This window comes from Canis lupus, chromosome 13, assembly GCF_011100685.1.
Source record: "Canis lupus familiaris isolate Mischka breed German Shepherd chromosome 13, alternate assembly UU_Cfam_GSD_1.0, whole genome shotgun sequence".
NCBI classification, from domain to species: Eukaryota; Metazoa; Chordata; class Mammalia; order Carnivora; family Canidae; genus Canis; species Canis lupus.
The window spans coordinates 37,420,737-37,434,383 of record NC_049234.1 but is presented as its reverse complement, the minus strand read 5'-3'; the positions used below and the strand labels follow the sequence as shown (position 1 = coordinate 37,434,383).

The following is a 13,647-nucleotide window of genomic DNA, read 5'->3' as shown; positions in this document are numbered from 1 at the left end:
CAGAGCTCAGAGCTGCACCCGCACAGAGCAGGAGGGCGGAACACCTACAGGTGGCCCTGGGCGGGTCAGAGGAAGCAGGAGGGGCCCTCGTGGAGTGGGAGGGAGCATGGAGGGAACAGAGCGGGCAGGTGGGTGGGTGAGGCTGGAGGCGGCTCTGCCCCCACCCACCCACAGGTGCATGCGCACGCACCCACCTGGGATCTTTGAAGCATGGCTCCAGCCAGCCTCCAGCTGTCAAGTGGACCAAGACCTCCCCAGTGACTCCCAGGCCCACCCCCCAGCCCTTTCCCTTTCCCCAGCCGCTCTCATGGAAGCCAGTGGAAAAGCCAGTGTGGTGGTGCAGCCCCCCAGGGGCGGTGGTGGGGAGCATCCCAGCAGAGAGCAGCCCCACACAGGGGCACAAGGAGGGCCTCCGGGTGGCGGGGCTCAGGGTGCATGGGAGAGACTCGGACAACCCCAACCGCAGAACAGCTCTGTGCAGGCGCTAACGCGGCGCAGAGGGGCAGCGGGGGAAGCACGACTCGGGAGGTGGGTAGCTGACCACCCCAGGAGAAAACCAGGCTGGCTCGGGGCCTTCTCTCCCATTCCAGTTGAATCAGAGATTTAAACGTAAAAAAAAAAAAAAAAAAAAAAAAAGGCCGGGGGGGGCACCCGGGTGGTTCAGCAGTTGAGCGCCTGCCTTCAGCCCAGGGCGTGACCCCGGGATCCTGGGATCGAGTCCCACGATGGGCTCCCTGTGTGGAGCCTGCTTCTCCCTCTGCCTGTGTCTCGGCCTCTCTCTCTGGGTCTCTCATGAATAAATAGATAAGATCTTTAAAAAAACAAAAAGACTTAAAAAAATTGTTAAAATGACAGCTTGTCACAGAAAATCTAGTCACCCAGCCCTCCCACCCGCAGGCGCATACCCACGACAGGGGAACATGTGTTCGCACAAAAACCTCTCCGTGAACACGCTGCCACGGGGCCTGGTGGCAACAACGTGCGAGGAGCGCAAAGGGCGGCAAAGGGCAGCGCTCGGAGGGACACAACAGTCCCCGCGGTGCGTCCCCGGCTCTGAGGCGCGTCCGTCCCTGGCTCTGAGTGTGGGAGTAGCAGGCGATGCAGAGCGCAGGAGGCCGAATCTGGGGGGCGGGGGGCCTACGACGGGCCAGGGCAGCTGGGGGGGGGTGCTGCTGCGCAGGGGGGGCCCGGGGGCAGGGGCTTCTCGCTGGGCCCCAGGGGATGGTTGCCCGAACCTGCGGGAAACACTTCCAGGGGGTGAATTGTGCGGAATGTGAGGGCCATCCAATAAAGCTGGCTAAAAACTAACAAGAAAAAAACAATGAGAAAAAAAAGAAAAACAAGATTGATAATCCACACTGAGAAAGATTCATGACCTCACAAAAAAATCTAAGAAATACATGAAAAAGTACAATACACAAAACGGAAACACAGAAGACAGGGTTGGAAATGCCTGCCACACGTGTGAAAAAAAGATGACCCCTTCCCCACTAGAGAATCCCAAAGAGGAGCAGAGAAGGGGGTGGCGACAGGCGGGAAGCAGCCCCCGCGCCGGTGTGGGGTGTGGGGTGTGGGGTGTGGGGTGTGGGGTGTGGGGTGGTGCTGCCCTGCAGGCGAGTCCGAAGCCTGCGCCAAACTCTAAGATGCCCCAAGAACTTTGTTGATGCCGCCCCCGAAATGTCACCACACACCTGTGGACGGGAGTGAGTGTCGGCTACTCGGGGCCTGCGCCTCCCCTGCTTAGGCTTGAGGACCAGGTGCATGGGGGGCGGCTCATGGGGGAGACGCAGCGCCCTGAGATCGCGGTTTGGCCTCTGAGGCCCCAGTTGTGGGCCTTGAGGCGTGAACAGCTGTCTAATGGTTTTCATCGAAGAGTGATTGCGTCTTTCACAAAGTTCCTGCAACGAATGGGAGTCATTTGTCAGCTTTGCCTTCCTGCAAACCTGCCGGAGGGTCAAGCGTGGTGGAGAGCGGGGAGGAGAAGCCCCGAGCCGGGACAAGGAGCCTGTGGCGCCGCGGGTTCAACGGGGGTTCCCGGGGGTCCCGGCTATGTGCCTCCCAGCGCTCGTCCCACTGGAAGATTCCGGCACGACACAGGGAGCAGCCTGATGCCTGCTAATACACAGGTGCCCGAACACTGGGGGTCCCTGTGTACATCCACCTGGGGGTCCCTCAGGAGGGGTCCAGCTAGAAGGCATTCGGGCCTGCCTTGGGGAGAACGTCACACCATACGCTGCTGTCACAGTGGAGGAAACACCTGCTTAGGAACCGTCACTCTACTCTGCTGGATGCCTCTGGGGGCAACGGGCGACTGGGGGCCTGCTGGAGCATGCGCCCTGCCTTCCTGGGGTCTGAGGACACCGCTCAGAAGAGGCCACCACAAGCAGCGGAGGAGGACCCTAGCCTGCAGATGGAGCGGGAGCACAGGAGCCCTCACCCTGGTCACACTCTGAGCCCCGATCCCGGTCACACCCTGAGCCCTGACCCCAGTCACTCTCTGAGCCCTGACCCTGGTCACACCCTGAGCCCTGGAGGCCCCTAGTAGAACTGAGGGGCGGCTGGAGGCCTCTCAGCGTGGAGGGGTCTTAGCCCACGCAGACTGACTGAGCCACATTCCCACCGGCCCTCAGTAGACAGGTGCCACCTGGGGAGTTTCACTGGCTCCCCAGGGATGGGGCCGAAACTGCCAGAGCGGCCCGGGGTGTGTTCCCGAAGCACAGGTGGGGCCTGGTCTGCGGACGAGGCGTCGGCGGGCCTGGGCTGCAGCGAAGGCGGCGGGCTGGCCGAGGGGGACGCCGGGGCGTGTGTGGCGGGTGTCGGATCCTGTTAGCCGCTCCCAGCTCCCGGCCCGCCCGCAGCCCGTGGCTCAGTGGGCGTAAAATCGGACAAGCCCGGTTGCTTGTTGCCCAGCCCGAGCTCGTGCCCTGGCCAAGCCAGCCGGCTGCTAGGAGCATCTGACCCTGTGTCCGCGGGATAGCTGTTCGTGGCGTAGTGAGGAAAGCACTGTCCCGCGGGAGAGGTGGCTGATGCACGCTGGGTGACACGGGGAGGTGACACGGGGAACCACGCGCCACGCCCTCGGCCCTCCCCAGGGCCCTTCCAGCTCCCACATGGAGGTCACGGGATGGGGGTCGGGGTCAGGTCCCCAGACAGAGAACTTCAACCACAGGAGGGCGGGAGTGGGCAGGGGAGGGCCGGGGAGGGATGGGCATCCCTGGGGACAGGAAGAGCAGGAGCAAAGTCTAGGAGGAGTCAGATTTGGACCCACTGGGAAAAGACGGAGGGGCTGGGTGGGGTTGCAGTATGGCCCCCGCGAGGCCGGGCGCCGTGGCCTTGACTGCCCGGCAAGAGGCCCTGGGACCTGCCAACAACCCTCCCCACCCCAGGGCTCACCCTGGCAGCCGCGGGCTCGGTGGAGGGTGTGAGAGTCACAGATGGAGCACGTCCTGGGAGGCTGAAGTGCAGGCACTCTGGGGGGGGGGGGCACACGTGTGTGTGTAAGCATGTGCACACGTGTGGGTAGGGGAGTGGCTGGAGCCCCACTTCCATCCTGTCTGGGCCTTGGACAAGGACCTTCCTGCCACCTCCCTGCCTGACAGTGGGAGAGGACACTGGGGACACGGGGATTAGCATCCCCACAGCGACCCTGCCCTCTCCCCTCCCCCGCCCTCCGTGTAGCACTTTTCTGTTGACCCAGCACTTCTCCTGTCCTTGTCCCCTTAAGCCTCTGAGTTCACTTTGGCTGGTTGTCCGGGCAGAAATCTGCCCCCATGTCACTGTGCCCCATGACACTGTCTCAGAGGAGCTGGGCGGGGGGGCATCAGGGCACCCTGGTAGCATTCAAACCCATAACCACCGGACCCAGACTCTGCCCTGGAGATAGGCATGAGGACCCAAGCGGGAAGGGTGCGGGGCAGAGGCAGGAACCAGGGTGGGGGGTAGGGGTGGAGGAGGAAGGAGACGGTGGGGAGCCCAGGAAAGGGAGTCACAGAGGGCAGTGAGGACCTCCAAACCACAGAGGGGGGCCCTCGGGGCCGAGGAGGGACCCGGGCTCTGGGAGGGAGGGAGAGTGATGGGAAGGGACAAGGAGGGCAGAGGAGTCCCCACAGAGGAACGGGGCGCCCAGTGGAGGCGGGAGGGCGTCAGAGGGCGGGAGGGGCGGGCCTCCACATCTCTGCCACCCACAGGAAACCCAATCCCACTAATCCGCCTGGCTGACCGGTTGGGTGGCTGCACTGGGTGTCCGCTGGCCCGCAGGCAGGCCAGAGGTGAGCGTGCAGAGGTGCGGTGTGAGGACCCGACCATGATGGGGACTCGGCTGGTGCTACTGGTGCTGCTGCTGGCCACCTGGGGCGAGCGTGGAGAGCGTGGTGAGGGGCGCTGGGCAGAGGGGTGGCGGAGGGGAAGCGGGGAGACCCAGGAGAGGCGGGGCGGGGAGCGGGCTGATCAGGAGGGAAGGGCCCAGCCCTGTGCTGAGCCCCGTGCCGAGCCCCGCGCTGAGGGAGAGGCCTGGGGCGGGCTGGGTGGGCTGGGTGGGCAGCACCAGCCCGGGGAGGGGGGCCGGCTGGGGAGCCCTGGGAGCAAGTCCCTGGGGCCACGGGCACGGGCAGGGCCGTCAGCTGGAGAGGGCATGGTCACCACCCTGCCCCCCGGCTCCGGCCTCGGGGGTGTCTTGGGGAGACCGGAGGCTCTGCCAATGGGGGCTGCCGGAGGGTCTGAGAAAGCAACTGGGGGAGACGCCCCTGCCCCTCGGGGCCCCAGCCCAACCAGAAGGGGAGCTGGGCAGAGCGGGACCCCGCCGGAGGGAAGCTGAGGTCAACTCGAGGGACACAGGGACACACAGAGGGGCAGAGGAGCCTGTGGCCTCCATGCGTGGATCAGCACGAGCCAGCCAGGCCCCCCGGGCTCCCATGGGGTGGGGTGGGGAAGAGAAACGCTCCCCGGAGCCCCACCCCTGCTGGCCCGCACCCCACCCTGCCTGGGGCCCTGGGCTGTGGCTCTGCCCGCCTGTGGAAGCTGGCACCTTGGGAGCCCTGGGCCGGCCTGCCCTGTACCCCACACACCTTCTCATCTGTGCCCGATGCACACTGCAGCCCTCTGGGTGCTCTTCTTTGCTGGTCAGGACCTGAGGGGCTGTCCGGCCACACCGAGGCCACCCTGACCCTTCCTGACCCTGCAGGGCTGGCTGGCGCCCTGCAGGCACCTTCTCGATGCTTCCAGAGCGGTCCCCTCCCCACCCGGGCCCCGCAGGCCGAGCCCATCAGGGGCACCCTCTGTCTCTATGGACTGCAGCTCAGACCTCCCAAGTCCTCCCAGGGGCTGGGTTGGTGGGCAACCAGAACCTGGATGGCACTGTCCCCCTCAAACCCGGGCCTCCAGGACAGAGGGTGTGGGGAGGGGCAGGGTCGGCCTGATGCATCCTCCGTCCCTCCTTACCCAGTGGTGGCCCTACGATGCTACACCTGTCATGAGCCTACTGCTGTGTCCAGCTGTGCCACCATCACCACCTGCGGTACCAACGAGACCATGTGCAAGACCACCCTCTACTCCCTGGAGACAGGTCAGCGGGTGCTGGGTGGGCGGGGCTGGGGTCCCAGGGCGGAGCTGCCTCCAGGACAGTCACCCCAGGCCAGCGATGCGCAGCAGGCAACCACCGCCTTAGCCATTTGCTAAAGGGTTTTTGGTCCAAGCAATTAGGCCTCCTTCCCTCCTCCCTTCTTTCCTTTAATGGAAAGGAATCCTCGCCTTGCCTGGGGGTCACCTGGAAAGGGCTTGCCTTATCCAGCCAGGACCCCCTGTGCAAGTCCCTGTATCCTCAGAGCAGAGGCGGCACTCAGCCCACGGTGGCGGGAGAAAAGAGGAAGGGGGGACGGGTCACGGACAGCCTGAGAGGCAGTGCTGACCCGCCCTGGGGGTCACGGGGCAGGGCGCGGGGGCCCGAGGGCCGAGCTGACCAGGCCCCCAACATGGCCCACAGTGTACCCCTTCCTGGGGGACTCCACGGTGACCAAGTCCTGCGCCAGCAAGTGTGTGCCCTCGGACGTGGACAGCATCGGCCAGACCCGGCCCGTGTCCTGCTGCAACACGGAGCTCTGCAACCTGGACGGGGCTCCCGGCCTGGACGGCCGCCGCAGCCTGGCCTTGGCGCTGGCGCCCCTCCTGCTCTGGAGCCTCGGCCTGTAGCGCACCCCCGCCAGCCTGGGCAGCCGCCCGAGCGCCCCTGAAGAAGCCTTGTCCCTGCACCTGGCCTCCTGAATCTCCTTTCGGGCAGCTCTGCTGCTGGGACCCAGGGTGGGGGGCCTCCAGCTGCGCGTCTGGCTCTGTCAGCCTCGTGTCCCCCTCGGGCCCCGTCTGGCTTTGTCAGTCCCGTGTCCCCCTAGGGACCCTTCTCAGCCCCTCCTGGCCTCTGGGGTCTCTCTGGGGCCCTCTTGTCACCCACATGGCCGCCCTCGTCTGCTTCCTCCCCGTGTCCCAAGATGTGCTAAGCAGGGATGGTCACTAGGCCATCAAAGCGGGCAGGGCTCTGCTCCCTGGGCCCTGTGGGGGCAGAGAGTGGGTTCCCACAGGCGGGGGCAGCACCCCACCTGCCAGGCCCAGGTCACACATGGTGGCTTCTCGGTGACTGATTGGGAGAAGAGACAGGCCCAGCCGGGTGGAAGGAAGGTCCAGTGCACTGAGAGTGGTCTGGGTCTGGGGTTGCTCCATGAAGGCCCCCTGCCCACTCTCCCGGCCCCTAGTGACATGTCCCCTTATGTTGGGTGGCACCTCCACCGCCTGCCTTCTCCAGGCCCACCGAGCCCACTCCCTGGTGCCCTGGGCAGCCAGGCTCCAGTGCAGAGGGGACCTTCACTCTACCTTGGCCCTGGGCACACATCCTCCGGCTCATCTTCCTGGGAGTCACCTGCCCCGCAGGCCTCTCGTCCCAGAGGACCCCTTGCCGGCATCCAGGTTGGGCCTCAGCACTCACACGCACACACGCTCACACACGTGGTCCTGGAAACACAGCGAGGGCTCGGCACTTGAGGAGGGACGGACCCCCCCAGTGCTCCCACCCAGCGCTGGCTCCTCCCCAGGACAACCTGAGGGAGGCGAGAGGGGAGGAGAGGCCAGAGCTTTCAGTCACCCTGGGGCCTGCCCCTCGTCTCTGGCCTCCTGCTCCAGCACCTTCTCCTGGCCCAGTCCTGGGAGGGGGCACAGCTCCTTCTAGCTCACCAGGGTGCTCCCGCCGGCCTCCGCCCTGAGTCCAGAGAGCCCTCGCCACCAGCCCTCACCCTCCTCCCGGGACTTCCTGCTCCGGGATGGGGAGGGCAGCAGCCTGGACCCGATGCAGCACTTTCCTGGCCCAGGAGACACCCCATGCCTCTGACAGAGACCAGTGGCCAGAAGGACCCCTCTCCCTGGGACCCCAGGAACCCCACACCTCTGCCTCCTGTGGCAAGACCTTCAGTCTCAGGGGCTCTGTGGTCCTGAGCCAGCTCCTGGGGGACAGAACCCCATTGCCCAGTGGGCCCCCCATGTGTCCAGCACAGACTGGCCACACAGCATGGCCACCATGTGCCCCAGAGCCCCTCGCGCAGTCTCCAGGACTGGCAGGGAGCTCGGGAGGCTGGGCTCGGCCAAGTGCTGTCAGCGCGCCTGCGTTTGGGGTTGTGGCCCTGAGCTCTGACTGTCACAGGGGAGGCACCGTCCAGTAACTCATCACGCCTCTCCCCTGGCGTTTCTTGTGTCTCCCACAAAGGCAAGGAGAGTGGCGGGGCCACTTGAGCCCCACAGCCTGGTCTGAGACACACACAATCCACACACACACACACACACACACACACACACACACGTGCACGTACACGCACACACACGGCCCTCCAGGCAAACACGGGAAGCTGTGTGCCCCCCTCCCGGCCGCCGCTCCCACCTGGCCTTCCCTCCCCTCCAAAGCCAGAGCAGGGCCCTTCCAGGCAGCCCCAGCAGCCTGTGGGGTCTCTCGCCCTCCTGCCTACGCCCGTCCCAGGTCCACGCCCCCCTCGTCTTTACGGCTGCCCTCAGGCGCTGAGGCCGCTCTGCCTGGCTGATAGGTGGAAGAAAGGGGGTCAAGGGCTCATGAGCACACTGGCCACGCAGGAGGTCAGGCGGGGCCAGGACCCACTGGATCCATCAGACTCCACACTAGACACTCCCTGGCTCCTCTTGCAACATCCTGGGCGCGATTGTGGACCCGGCCCCGGGGAGGGGCCGCCCCGGTGCTGTCTGTGCCTGCACCTGCCGTGTGAGGCCCAGTTGTCGGAGCTGCAGCAACTGCCGTCTCGTCCTTTGCAAGCAACGCCCTCCCTTTGTTTCCTCAGTCCACAGGACCAGGTCACGTCTGCCCTCGAAACTGCCCTAGGTTCCCAGTCCCATCCTACAGACAGGAATGCAGTCTGGAGGGGCAAGGGAGTCACCCCAAGGCCGCACGCAGAGCCAGTGGCAAAGCCAAGACCAAAACCCAGGCCTCTGGAGTGCCAGCCCAACCTCCTCCCAGCATGTCATCCTGCCTGGAGATTGGGGTCTGACTCCATACCTTGCAGCGGGGCCCACCACCCCCTCCACACACCCAGCCGGCAGCACGCTCGCATTCCTTCATCTGCCACCTACCCATCCACTTGCTCTTCCGTCTACTCATCTACCATCTCCCCCCATCTTTCCTCCCTCCATTCATGTACTCTCCAGCCATTCACTCTGCCCTCTACCCATCCACTCCCTCAAATATCACCCACTCACCCACCTGCCCACCCATCCATCTATTCACCCATCCATCCAACCATCCACCCATCTTCTCATCCATCCACCCGTCTACCCATCCATCTACTCACCCATTCACCAACCCACCCATCCATCCATCTGCTCACCCACCCACCCATCCCTCCACCATCCATCCACCCATCCATGTACTCACCCATCCATCCATCCATCATCTACCCACCCATCCATCTACTCACTCACCCATCCACCCACCCAACTATCCATCTACTCACCCACCCACCCTCCATCCATCATCTACCCATCCATCCATCTACTCATCCATCCACCCATCTACCCGTCCATCCACTCACCCACCCATCCATCTATCATCCACCCTCCCAGCCACCCATTAGGCCCTCAGAGGACAGAGGAAACAGAGTCTGGAACACCAGGATGACCTCTGGATGAGGGGCACCTGGACTGGGCCATATAGCATGGGGAAGACTTGAGGCTAGGATGGGAGAGTAGAGACGGTGCCCACTGAGACGCAGAGGTGTGGGCACGGGAAAGCCTGCGGTGGGATGTGGGCAGTGAACAAAGTCAGAGAAGGCTATCAGGCCGGGAGACGGGGTGGGCAGGATCCTGTTGTCTGGGGCCTAAAACCTGGAAGCTCAGGCTTGGTCTAAAGGTCATTTGTAGGGAAGGGGCTGGCAGTGATTGTGGGGCCTGCCTGGAGCCTCACACCCATCATCCCGAGAGGAGCCTGGGCTCCCACCCCACCCCACATGACACCATCCCCTTGCCTCAGCAGACACTCCCCCTCCTCCGCACCTGGCCTGACTCCCCACCTCCGGGCCTGTGCTCGGGTGGGCACCTGTGTCAGGGCAGGACATCCAGGTGTGAAGGACACCGGTCTTGGCCCTGGCTGGGTTTGAGATACACCAAGTCCAGACTAGGGCCTGCCGAAGGGAGCTCAGTGCCTGTGCGGTGTCCATGTGGGCCACCACCAGGTGGGCTGGAGCCACGAGGGGTCCCACTGCCTGAGGGTCTGTGAGTGAGGCGGCCTGCCTGCCCACCATCCCGCCCGCTGCCTCCCATTCTGCCCTGTGCCACCCTGCTGACTCACAGCCACTTCCGCCACCACCCTGGCTTGCGCCGCAGAGGGGAGGGTATAAGTGCCCAGAGGGTGGCCCCGGCACTGCCTCTCCCAGCTTCCGAGCACAGCAGATGGCCCGGTGCGGGGCTGCACTCCTGCTGCTGCTCCTTGCAGCCGCCAGCTTGCGCACTGGTGAGTGGCCAGGCGGTGGTGTGGCTGGCGAGGGACCCGTCTCAAGGCCTCACTCGGGAGGGGGCCCTTCAGGGGCTTGGGCAGAAGGCCTCCTTCAGCCCCTACTGAGCTCATTTCCCTTGGCCTCAATGGGCTTTCTGGGCCCTAGAGCCTTCACCCGGGACAGGTTCCCAGGCCCCATTGTCTAGGCAGGGAGACCAAGGCTCAGAGAGGAACGCAGTGTCCAGGTCCACTGGTCAGAGCCCTGGGCCTGAAGGGCCTCAGCAAGGCGGGCTACCTCCCCAGGCAGGGGTGGGAGGGGAGACGGGCCAGGTGGGCACTGGGGGTATGCCCAGGGGCGAGACCCTACGGCCTCTGCTCTAGCCTCCGAGAGGGCTCTCAAGGCTAGGTGATGAGTTTGCCCATCCCTGCCCAGGTGAGGCCTTCAGATGCTTTACCTGTGAGCTGCCCACACCTGTTTCCTTATGCAAGAACATCTCTGTCTGCAAGCCAGAGGACACGGCCTGCAAGACCACGCTGCTGCAGATTGAGTCAGGTGAGTCTGGCCCACAGCGGTCTGGGGGGTCCACTGCAGTCACCTTCCCCACGTGGTCCTCAGGCCTGGAGGTGCAGGGGGCTGCGGTGGAAGGCCCACAGACGGGCTCTGTGCCGCAGAACCCTGGGCTCCTGCCCCCAGGCTACACCGCGGGCCCCAACAGGGGCCTGGAGGGAGCACGGACAACTTCCCAGGCCCGGCCATTAGTTTGGGGGTCACAGGGTATCACTGGAGGGGTCAGGAAGGATCAGATCAAGTGCATGGAGGTCGGGGCAGCTGGGCAGGCCCGGGGAGTAGAGGAGCAGGCCCTGACACCTGCCCACGGCCGGCAGAGTACCCGTTCCACCAGAGCCCCATGGTGACCCGGTCCTGCTCCAGCTCCTGCATAGCCACCGACCCCGACAGTATTGGGGCCGCCCACCTCGTCTTCTGCTGCTTCCATGACCTGTGCAATTCAGTGCAGGCCAGCAGGCTCCTTGGCCACCTTCCCTGAAGGTCCTGGCACCAGCGGAGGTCACCTCTACCCACTTCCGTGAGCTTCCCGAGCCTCAGGTTAATCATGGGACCCAAAGGGTGAGAGCCTTGCAGGGGGCACTCTCTGGCTCCCACCCTGGCAGAGAATAAAGCAAGCCAAGGCACAGGCGACCCCGTTCCTTCCTGGGTGCCGAGAGCCCATGGAGCCTGGCTGCAGGAGCACTGGGCTGAGTCGGGCCACTCTGGGCACTCGGGCTGTTTGGACTCATTTCATGGAAGGGGGAGCGGTGGCTTCGGGTGCGAAATGCATCCTGGGCTGGCCTTCGTGGAAACCAGTCCCAGGGCACCTCAGAGCAGGACCAGCTCCTGAGCCCAAGGGAAATCTGCCCCCACTCCCGCCCCCCAGGTAGGAGGGAAGCAGGAGTGAAGGGTGCGTATGTCCGCCCTGGGGCGGGGGGTGGGGGCTGGGAGCACAGCACATGGTCTCCTGGAGGGGGCACGGGGTGGGCTGCGTCTGGGTCAGGTGTCACCCACACACCTGGCCTCACTCACCTCCCCTGACCAGGGCCCACTGAGTCCTTGGCCCTGGGGACAGCCAAAGTGAGAAGAGATGGGGTGTAGGAGGCGCTAAGGACATGCCAGCTTGGCCCAGACACCAAGGGCCAGTGCCGGGCCCTGCACCACACTGGACATGCGGCACCCGGGGTGGGGACGGAGGGGCCAGACCTCGGACCCTGTTTCCCCTGCAAGCTGCCCACCATCCCCCCCCGCCCCCGGCCCTGACCTGGCTCGGCAGCCCTGGGGGGAGGTGGGGCGGGAGCTACGCCCGGCGCACTGGCAGCCTCGGAGCCTGCTTGGCCCCAGCTGGCCGCCACCCCTCCCCAGGCCCCGATTCCCACTGGTGCCCTCTGGGCCGGGCAACTTCCAGGTTCTGCATCTTGGCCAGCCTTCCCCAGAGCTTCTGCAGCCAAGAGCTCCAGCATCCACTTGCCCACTCCCCGTGGTGAGACGGGGCCCTGGGCCCAGGCCTCCAAATCTGGGGTCCGGCAGCTTTCCTTGGGCTGGGGCCGCACAGCTGACAGAGGGTGCCCCTGCCCAGAGCCCGTGAGCTCGGGCGGCCACCAACGCAGCCGAGCGGCCTGAGCCCAAGGAAAGCCCCTGACGTCTGCAGGCCTGAGAACGCCTGCCAGCCCTGCACATCCCGCTGTCTCCTCGGGAGCTGGGGACGCCACGGAGGAGGCCTTGGGACGGCTGGCCCTGGCGTACCCACAGCGGGGACAGGAGCTGCTCACACAGCTGGGGGCACTTGTGGCCTTGGGATCCAGGAATTGTCTGTGGGGTCACAGAGAACACAGGAGGGGAGATGCCCACCAAGGGTGATCCGCTCCACAGGCAGGATGGCTGAGGCTGCTCAACGCCCTCTGTCCCCCGGCCCAGCCCTGGGCCCTCGTCAGGATCCTCCTCCCTGGTTGGAGCTCCTCCAAACAGAACGAGTGAGACAGCCTCCCCTCCCGTCCCCACTGGCTGGGGCATCTCCCTTGAGTTGACAGAGAAACCCCGGTGCCCCTGGGACACACGATGTTCAGCCCAGATGCCCCCAACCATCCTGAACACCTCCTAACACAGACCCTGCCTCCCAGCCCCTGCCCTGCTCCAGGGTGCCAGCTGGCCGCCACCACTGCAGGGACCTGCTGGGACCCAGACCCACTGTGTGCACACCGCTTCCTGTCCCCAGTCCCACCGTGTGACACCTGGGGTGACCTCCACGCTCCCCCACCCCCCGTATGTGCCCCACAGGACCTGCACGTACACCTGTTAGACGGGCAGACACAGACGTTCCACACGGATACCCAAGCACCCCTGTAGGCCAGGCACCGCTGCCCAGGGTGGGTGCGAGGCCCAGCCTGGCCAGCCCCAGGGCCCAAGGGCCAGGCGGGACGTGGGAAGAGCTGAGCTTCAGCCGACCTCCCTCGGCCTCAGCCAGGCCGCAGCCTTCCCTCCCCAGTGCCCACTTCGAATCCAACTGCCGGTTCTCTTCCAGGCCCTTGGAGCAGGTGGTCAGGGCACGACGTGGCCCATAGCGCCCCTCACCCGCCTTATGTGCCGGCCCCACCTCCTGCCCTCTTTGAGGGACTTACGGCACGGGACCTGGGGGACCCCACCTCCACCCGTTAAGGCCCACTGACCTCTGCCAACCTGCCGCCCCCACCTCACCCCAGGAAGCCCAGAGTCTGAGGCCTAACCTCCCAAACTCCTCTGGGGGATCCTGGGACCAAACCACAAACGTGCACCAGCCGTCGCAGCCTGGGAACGAGAGCATCAGGGCCCCGGGCCCACATTCTGTGAAACAGGAGCAAGTCGTGCCCTGCCCTCCTGGTCCCTGAGGTCACGGGATCCCCAGAAGCTCAGACAGCGCCCCACCCCGGAAGACACCGCAGGGAGTGGCCCACGGCTTCCCCAAGGGACCAGGGCTTCGGGAATGAGGACTGCCTCCAGCACACGGACTTTAAAAACCCTTTAATCTCGGGTTTTCTTAAATAAAACAAACGTTGCAGCTTTCCCTTGCGGCTGTAAGGCAGACGTCAGCGAGGGGGGCAGGAGGGGGGCAGGAGGGGGCAGGCGGGACGTGGGTGGGCTG

General features: G+C 65.1%; 2 protein-coding genes across 2 annotated transcripts; both read left to right on the top strand.

Annotated features, from left to right (window-relative positions):
• The first annotated feature begins 4,197 nt into the window (after window positions 1–4,197).
• LYPD2 (LY6/PLAUR domain containing 2) lies at window positions 4,198–6,246 on the top strand. The gene is made up of 3 exons (XM_038555099.1): window positions 4,198–4,370; window positions 5,441–5,560; window positions 5,978–6,246. The coding sequence occupies exons 1-3, from the start codon at window positions 4,304–4,306 to the stop codon at window positions 6,181–6,183; spliced, it is 393 nt and encodes a 130-aa protein (XP_038411027.1). The 5' UTR covers window positions 4,198–4,303; the 3' UTR covers window positions 6,184–6,246.
• Window positions 6,247–9,766: 3,520 nt separating this feature from the next.
• Window positions 9,767–13,222, top strand: SLURP1 (secreted LY6/PLAUR domain containing 1). The gene is made up of 3 exons (XM_038555698.1): window positions 9,767–10,000; window positions 10,416–10,535; window positions 10,868–13,222. The coding sequence occupies exons 1-3, from the start codon at window positions 9,940–9,942 to the stop codon at window positions 11,026–11,028; spliced, it is 342 nt and encodes a 113-aa protein (XP_038411626.1). The 5' UTR covers window positions 9,767–9,939; the 3' UTR covers window positions 11,029–13,222.
• Window positions 13,223–13,647: the final 425 nt, after the last annotated feature.

What these genes read in the sequence shown, in the direction of transcription:
- LYPD2 (XM_038555099.1), top strand. Translation starts at nt 4,304, where the DNA reads ATGATGGGGACTCGGCTGGTGCTACTGGTGCTGCTGCTGGCCACCTGG. An exon ending in GGGCGAGCGTGGAGAGCGTG is followed by an intron (nt 4,371 to 5,440) that starts GTGAGGGGCGCT and finishes CTCCTTACCCAG; the next exon opens with TGGTGGCCCTACGATGCTAC. An exon ending in CCTCTACTCCCTGGAGACAG is followed by an intron (nt 5,561 to 5,977) that starts GTCAGCGGGTGC and finishes CATGGCCCACAG; the next exon opens with TGTACCCCTTCCTGGGGGAC.
- SLURP1 (XM_038555698.1), top strand. Translation starts at nt 9,940, where the DNA reads ATGGCCCGGTGCGGGGCTGCACTCCTGCTGCTGCTCCTTGCAGCCGCC. An exon ending in AGCCGCCAGCTTGCGCACTG is followed by an intron (nt 10,001 to 10,415) that starts GTGAGTGGCCAG and finishes ATCCCTGCCCAG; the next exon opens with GTGAGGCCTTCAGATGCTTT. An exon ending in GCTGCTGCAGATTGAGTCAG is followed by an intron (nt 10,536 to 10,867) that starts GTGAGTCTGGCC and finishes CACGGCCGGCAG; the next exon opens with AGTACCCGTTCCACCAGAGC.